The sequence below is a fragment of the Bos javanicus genome, chromosome X, assembly GCF_032452875.1.
Source record: "Bos javanicus breed banteng chromosome X, ARS-OSU_banteng_1.0, whole genome shotgun sequence".
NCBI classification, from domain to species: domain Eukaryota; kingdom Metazoa; phylum Chordata; class Mammalia; order Artiodactyla; family Bovidae; genus Bos; species Bos javanicus.
The window spans coordinates 77,459,266-77,467,027 of record NC_083897.1 but is presented as its reverse complement, the minus strand read 5'-3'; the positions used below and the strand labels follow the sequence as shown (position 1 = coordinate 77,467,027).

At 42.5% G+C, this 7,762-nt stretch overlaps 1 protein-coding gene across 1 annotated transcript; it reads left to right on the top strand.

Annotated features, from left to right (window-relative positions):
• Positions 1-4,748: 4,748 nt before the first annotated feature.
• On the top strand, positions 4,749-7,067 carry MAGEE2 (MAGE family member E2). Its single transcript, XM_061409673.1, has one exon. The coding sequence runs from the start codon at positions 4,961-4,963 to the stop codon at positions 6,530-6,532; it is 1,572 nt and encodes a 523-aa protein (XP_061265657.1). The 5' UTR covers positions 4,749-4,960; the 3' UTR covers positions 6,533-7,067.
• Positions 7,068-7,762: the final 695 nt, after the last annotated feature.

The window sequence follows — 7,762 nt, the reverse complement described above, 5'->3', positions numbered from 1 at the left end:
TCTAGTTACCATCTTTCACCAGGCAAATTTATTACAATGTTATTGACTAAATTCGCTATACTGTACATTACATACCTGTAACTTATTTATTTTATAGCTGGAAGTTTGTAGTTCTTAACCTCTTTCACCTATTTCACTCATTCTCTTGTCTCCCTTCCCCTCTGGCAAACACCAATTTGTCATTCATGAGATTTTACATATGTGAATTTTCTATATAATTATATTATTTCATTGAGGACTAACACTTTTTAAATGTAATGTATTTTCTGGGTTAATAATTCTGTAATATATATTTATTTTCTTCATAAACAGAAGTTAACTTCCCTTGGTAAAGATAGGTCTTTTAATAATTATAATATGCAATTAAAATTTTGAGGACAATTAGTACATTGAGGATTTCTTGTCCTTGCCCTGAGTACCCAAACAGAATACTATTTATGTTCTAAATTCAATTTTGAATAGTGTTTCCATATCTCTTTCCCTTTGAGTGTCTACCAACTATCACTTCTTGCTGCTGTCTTCTGACTAACTTCTAGCATCTTCTGTTTTCTTAACTTTCTGCCTTTAATGTCCATTAACCTGGGAAAACAAATGACAACTGTTGTCTGAAAAGCAGTTTTTTAAAAAAGCTAAATATGAGTGAAGAGAAAAAAATCCCAAATGATACACCATAGCACACCCACTAGAATGCCCACAGACAAGAATATAGAGCAATAAGAACTCTCATACAGTACCAGTGGAAGTGTAAACTGGTGTAACAATTTCAAAAACTCTCTGGAAATATCTATGTGAACTGAAATCACACACATTTATCACACAGTAATTCCTTTCATAGATTTATTTTCAATGTAAATGAATCTGTGAACCAAAAGACAGGTATAAAAAGGTTCATAGCAGCATTTTTGGTAAGAACCACAAACTGAAAAAAAGATAATGTCCACCAGCAATTGACAGGATAGCTGTGGTATAATCATTCAATGTTAAAGTATATAATAATCCAAATGAACAAATATTGTTATATACAACAAGGATAATAAGATATAGTGGGGTTTTATTGTAAAAAAAGAGAGAGAGAGAGAGAACTACAAATGAGTACATGTTGTATAATTCCATTGATATACCAAACTCAGAAACCAGCAAAACCAATCTGTGATGATAGAAGTCAGAATAGGGGTTTCCTCTTGGGACAAGTATGAGGGAAGAGATGGGAGGGGTGCCATAGGAGGTTCTGAAATGCTGGTAATGTTTTGTTTCTTGGTTGGCATAATGGTCATAAGGTGTGTTAAATCTGTCATAATTTATCAAGCTCTGCATTCATGATTTGTATACTTTTCTCTGTATATGTTATATCTCAGTAAAGCACATAATTATAAAGTTAAAATATGTTATTAAAATTATGTGGAAGACAAATAATTGTATGGAAAGATATTCACATTTTTAAAATGCAAAAAAGGTCAGAAAATATCAAAAGAATTTCAGAATGGAGAGTATAATCCCATCTTTTTACATTCACACTTAGGATGGAAAACATGACAAAGGTCACAGTCACAGGCACAGCTCCTTCATTTTTCTTTTAGCAAGAACTAGAACTGTTTGGAGACAGGTAAAGCAGAAATGTCTGAGACCAGGAGTGTAGTTTTGTGTGGCTAAGGAACAGATTTCATGGAAGGATGTGCTAGAGGGAATAAAGATGAAAATGGAGAGACAGTAGGAACCAATTGGTGAAGAATCTGAATGCTGTAGAATGGGATCAACATGTCATTTCACAGGTAAGATATTGTCACTCAATGCTATTTTTATCTATTAGATACAGGGGTAGTAGAAAATTCAACTCACCAAAAAAAAAAAAAAAATGTGAGCTGGATTTCAGGGGCAAATTACATCTTTTTTTTTTTTTTTTAATGACTGCAGAATTTAAAATCCTCTCTGAACTTACCCCTGGGCAGTACCTGTCTAGACAAGGAGCTTGGGGTTCTTCTGGGGAAGGGGAAAGACCAGGATGAGGGATCTTATCAGATATGATCTCAATTACACCTTTGCAACAATTCAAAAGATGCTGCAGCTTTCCACAAGATTCTCCAAATATATGATTAGCATGGAAACAGAACATTTCTACCTGGTAGAACATGCACATTCACTTCTATAAAAATTTATGTCTTTAGTCCAGCTTGCTCCTGAGCCACCTGATTTGCTACTTTAAGAAAGCATCTGGAATGTAGAAAATGTCAAGTTTAAGTGTCTGGCCCCTCAAGTGCCCTCTGAAGGAATTTCAGGGCACAAGATAACTGAATTCAACATTACTATCAAGAATTTTAGGAAGGATTTCAATTGTGGCTGCAGAAAAATGCAAATTTTTCTCCTCAGTATTCCACTGCATACTCTGATGGTTGAAAGCTAGGATTTAGCTCAATTACTTTGGTAGCAGTCCCAGAATATAAAACAGCTGACCCGTCTTCCTAGTCAAAGTATTTGAATTATGCCTCCCTAAACACATGACCCGGAGAAGGTGATGGCACCCTACTCCAGTACTCTTGCCTGGAAAATCCCATGGATGGAGGAGCCTGGTGGGCTGCAGTCCATGGGGTCGCTCAGAGTCGGACACGACTGAGCGACTTCACTTTCACTTTTCACTTTACTGCATTGGAGAAGGAAATGGCAACCCACTCCAGTGTTCTTGCCTGGAGAATCCCAGGGACAGGGGAGCCTGGTGGGCTGCCGTCTATGGGGTCACAGAGTCCGACACGACTGAAGAGACGTAGCAGCAGCAGCAGCAGCAAACACATGACCAAACACCTGAATAATCAGGTCCTGTTCTGGTGTTGCTGTTCCCACCTCCTGGAGCCCCAACTGCTAAATGAAGAAACAGAAAATCCATTCATTTCTGTCTTATCACCTTCATCCTCATCTCCCTCCCTTCCTAGTGCACTTTGGCTCTAGCCACCCTGAATGACCAGTGTTATGCAAACTTATTTTGTACTTTTATACCTCTGAGCTTTTTTTTTTACTGATACCTCAGCCTAAGCTAAGCTAAGTCTCTTCAGTCGTGTCAGACTCTGTGCGACCCCATAGACGGCAGCCCACCAGGCTCCCCTGTCCCTGGGATTCTCCAGGCAAGAACACTGGAGTGGGTTGCCATTTCCTTCTCCAATGCATGAAAGTGAAAAGTGGAAGTGAAGTCGCTCAGTCGTGTCCAACTCTTAGCGACCCCATAGACTGCAGCCTACCGGCTCCTCTATCCATGGGATTTTCCAGGCAAGAGTACTGGAGTGAGGTGCCATTGCCTTCTCCTAGAAAGCCCTTATAAATCCTTCCCATCCTATTCATCACTTGAGCTCAGTTCGTTCTTGAGGCATGTGTCCCCAGTCTGAGACACCTCAGACTAAGCTGTAATTCATTGCTTGTTCCTTCTTCTGTGTTTGTACCGTATGTTAACTGTCATTTCACAGAGCATATATTTTCAACTACTTTAATTATTAGTGCCTTAAATAAACAGGGCTAATCATCTGTGACAGAGAAGGCACGTGCAACCCACTCCAGTATTCTTGCCTGGAAATTCCCATGGATGGAGGAGCCTGGTAGGCTGCAGTCCATGGGGTCGCTAAGAGTCAGACATGACTGACGCGATTTAGCAGCAGCAATCATCTGTGATGGGCAGATGGTATGAAAGAAAGTACTTTTATTGAGACTCTGGCAGACAGGTTCAAATCCTGATCTCTTCCACTTGTTTTTGCCTGACTTTGGACAGGTAAATTCACCTCTCTGACTTAGTTTCCATACATTTGAATCAGTTCTAATGAGGTGGATGAAACTGGAGCCTATTATACAGAGTGAAGTAAGCCAGAAAGAAAAACACCAATATAGTATACTAACGCATATATATGGAATTTAGAAAGATGGTAACAATAACCCTGTATATGAGACAGCAAAAGAGACATAGATGTATAGAACAGTCTTTTGGACTCTGTGGGAGAGAGCAAGTGTGGGATGATTTGGGAGAATGGCACTGAAACATGTATAATATCATATATGAAACGAGTCGCCAGTCCAGGTTCGATGCACGATACTGGATGCTTGGGGCTGGTGCACTGGGACGACCCGGGGGGATGGTATGGGGTGGGAGGAGGGAGGAGGGTTCAGGATGGGGAGCACGTGTATACCTGTGGTGGATTCATTTTGATATATGGCAAAACCAATAAAATAGTGTAAAGTTAAAAAAAATAAAAGTAGCTACCTCATAGTTAAGATTAAGTGATTCAGTGAGATAAGTGAAAACACCAGAAATAGTGTCTGGCACAAAAGTGCTCCACTATTATTACCATTGTTTGATCCTACTCCAGAATGTAAGCTCTACACAGAAAGGGATAATCATTACGTTTGTACTCTGGTGTACCCCTAGTACCCAGTACTGTGCCTAGCATGTGACACATACTCAAGAAATATATGCTGAATGAGTGGATGAATTAATGAATCTGTGAAATAATTCTCATCTTCAGTATCCTCCCCTCCAAATCCTCTATTGCCTATTAGCTTTACACCTCACAGGAAAACTTCGTGGTGCTTCATTGAACATCCCCCATCCCTTACCCTTTTGCTTTACCTCTGTTTATTACCGCCTTTCATGAATTCTCTCTAACAAGTTTGACTGTAGCAGGAACCACTCCAACAGCAGCTTGGGCCAGGCAGAAGTAGGGGGCGGGTGAGGAGGACTTAGAGTGGGGCGTGGCCACCACGTCGCAGAACCCAACTGCGCCTGCGTAGGCTGCGGCAAACCCTAGCTCTGTGAGGTTTGCGGTCATTGCTGGCTGATGTTTGTGTAGGAAGATAGCTTCTCTCACCAGCTGTCACTTCTGACCCGCCCAGCTCCCGGGCCTCTGGCTTTGGCTTTGTGCTGAGGCGCCAACACACCTACCATCCTCTCTCTGACGGATCGCAGACCTCCCCGTTCCTGTCTCCTGGAACCATGTCTCTGGTAAGCAAGAATGCGTGTCACCGCAGCGCAGAGACCACTGCAGATTACAGCGACTTCCATGGTGAGATGCAGGCTACTGATGCCTCTGGGCTCCCCGCTTCCATGATAGTTCCTGATGCCCCCCAGGGCCCTCAGGCGCCGGTCGACCCTCAGGTTGCCAGCGCTTCCCAGGCTGCGCAGGACCCAAAAGACCTCGATGTGCTGATTGATGAGCAGTCCCGACGTTTGGGGGCGCTCAGGGTGCACGATCCTCTAGAAGACAGGTCGATTGCTTTGGTGAATTTCATGCGCATGAAAAGCCAAATCGAGGGGTCTATTCAGCAGACAGAGATGCTGGAGTTCCTCAGAGAATACTCAGATCAGTTCCCTGAGATCCTCAGACGAGCCTCAGCCCATCTGGATCGGGTCTTTGGGTTGAATCTGAGAGTTCTTGATCCCCAAGCTGACACCTACAACCTAATCAGCAAACGGGGTCTCCAGACCAATGATTGGATAGCAGAATCCCTGGACATGCCAAAGGCAGGTCTCCTGGCCTTGGTCCTAGGTCACATTCTCCTAAATGGTAACCGAGCAAGAGAGACTTCCATTTGGGATCTGTTGCTAAAGGCTGATGTGTTAGGTGAACCCCAGAGGATCAACATCCCCTTTGGGAACACAAGGAACCTCCTAACTACTGACTTTGTGCGTATGCGATTCTTGGAGTACTGGCCAGTGTATGGCACTAATCCCCTTGAATTTGAGTTCTTGTGGGGTTCTAGAGCCCACAAAGAAATCACAAAGATGGAAGCCCTGAAGTTTGTGGCAGAGGCCCATGATGAAGAACCCTGGAGCTGGCCAGAAGAATATAATAAGGCCCTAGAAGCTGACAAGGCCAAAGAAAGAAGCCAGGCTGCTGGCTTAGAGTTCTGGTCAGAAGACACTATGAATGATAAGGCAAATGATTTGGTCCAGTTGGCCATTAATGTCACAGAGGAGTTGTTACCTATACATCAGGATGAGCTATTGGCTCACACTGGCAAAGAATTTGAGGATGTGTTTCCAAATATCCTCAGTCGAGCTACTCTAATACTTGATCTGTTCTATGGGTTCTCTCTGATTGAGGTTGATACCAGTGAGCACATTTACCTCCTTGTCCAGCAACCAGAATCAGAAGAAGAGCAAATGATGCTAGAGAGCCTGGGGAGACCCACTCAAGAATATGTGATGCCAATCCTGGGTTTGATCTTCTTGATGGGCAACCGTGTCAAAGAGGCCAATGTCTGGAATTTGCTTCGGAGATTTGGTGTGGATGTAGGGAGAAAGCATGCCATCACCTGCAAACTTATGAGACAGCGCTACTTGGAATGCAGGCCACTCTCCTATTCTAATCCAGTTGAATATGAGCTTCTATGGGGTCCTCGAGCTCACCTTGAAACCACCAAAATGAAAGCCCTGGAGTACATGGCCAGGCTCTACAGAAAGCAACCACAGGACTGGCCAGAGCAATACAGGGAGGCTGTTGAAGATGAGGAGGCCAGAGCCAGATCTGAGGCAACTGCCATGTTCTTCTTTGGCCCCATGTGAAGTCTGAGGGAAGTGTGTCACTTCAGTTAGGTGGCATCAATTAAAGGGGCCTGGGGAAATGGGTATTGGGGCCCCAAATCAGAAATTGGGCAGGGTTGGGGTGAAAAGTACACATTGTGCTTGCTATTTGTGTTCCATTTCTAATAGTATTTTCTTCCTTTTAATATACCCTGAATTAGATTCATGATCAGTGTTTAAAAATAGAATTGCTCATTTGTCATTTCTGTCTTGTTTCATTATAAAAGTTCATATGGCTGCATAAAATGTATTGGTAATATTTACATCTTTCTATGATGTGGAAGAAAATGTATAGCTTTTCTTTAACCATTTGAAATAATCAATGAAATGGTCTCATACAGGAGTTAAGTAACAACAGTGATAATATACACACAAGAAAAACACAAAATCATTGGTCTGTTGATGTTCTCCCATTGTGTCTACTGTTTTTTTTTTTTTTAATTACTGGCATTTACCTGTATTTGCTTTGTGGTTCCAGAGTGTAGTGAAAAATAAAAGTTTAATGAATTAGTCTCCATGCTTAAGTACTATTTTATTCCACAAACATTTATTAAATATCTGCCATGCTGTAAGCACAGTGCTTCATGCTGGAAATATAAGGGTGAGGAAGAGCCAGTTGAGCCTCAGGGCTTAAGGGGGAGGGTCTGTGAAAGTAAACCAACAATTATATTATTGTTGTGGCAAGTGGTATAATAGGGGTAAGCTCAGAGATCTATGAGAGTTTGCAGGAGTAACTCCCAACTAAACTGCAAGTTGTGGGAGGGGACAGTGAAGGGGCAGGGGTGTCACACAAATGGAGGCGTGGTCAGAGGTGGTGGCAGGGGAGGATGCGGTGGTATGCAGGGCTAGGGACAAGTTAACCTTTAGTGACTTCTAAAGACCCGAGGTTGGGAAGAGGGAGGGAAGGAGGGCTAGTCCATGAAGTCAGGGGCAGTATGTAAAATTGCTTCGTGGGATTTACATGAAGCTCAGGAAGAAAATGTTGAGTTCAAGTTAAGAGCAGAGTGAGAGAAATAAGCCTGTGGCAGAGATAACAAAGTTTCAGATTCTCAGAGAGTGGGTCTTAGAAATCAACAATGATTCTCCTGAAGGCAGCTAGTCCTGGATCTCCGTCAGACCTAACAGTTCACGTGGAGGAACTCTGAATGGCAACCTCAGCTGCGCTGTTTATTTCTGCACTCAGCCGTTAAGGTGAGTGTTAGTATTTTGGTT

Bases quoted from the DNA above. Each gene is read 5' to 3' on its own strand.
- MAGEE2 (XM_061409673.1), top strand. From the start codon at position 4,961: ATGTCTCTGGTAAGCAAGAATGCGTGTCACCGCAGCGCAGAGACCACT.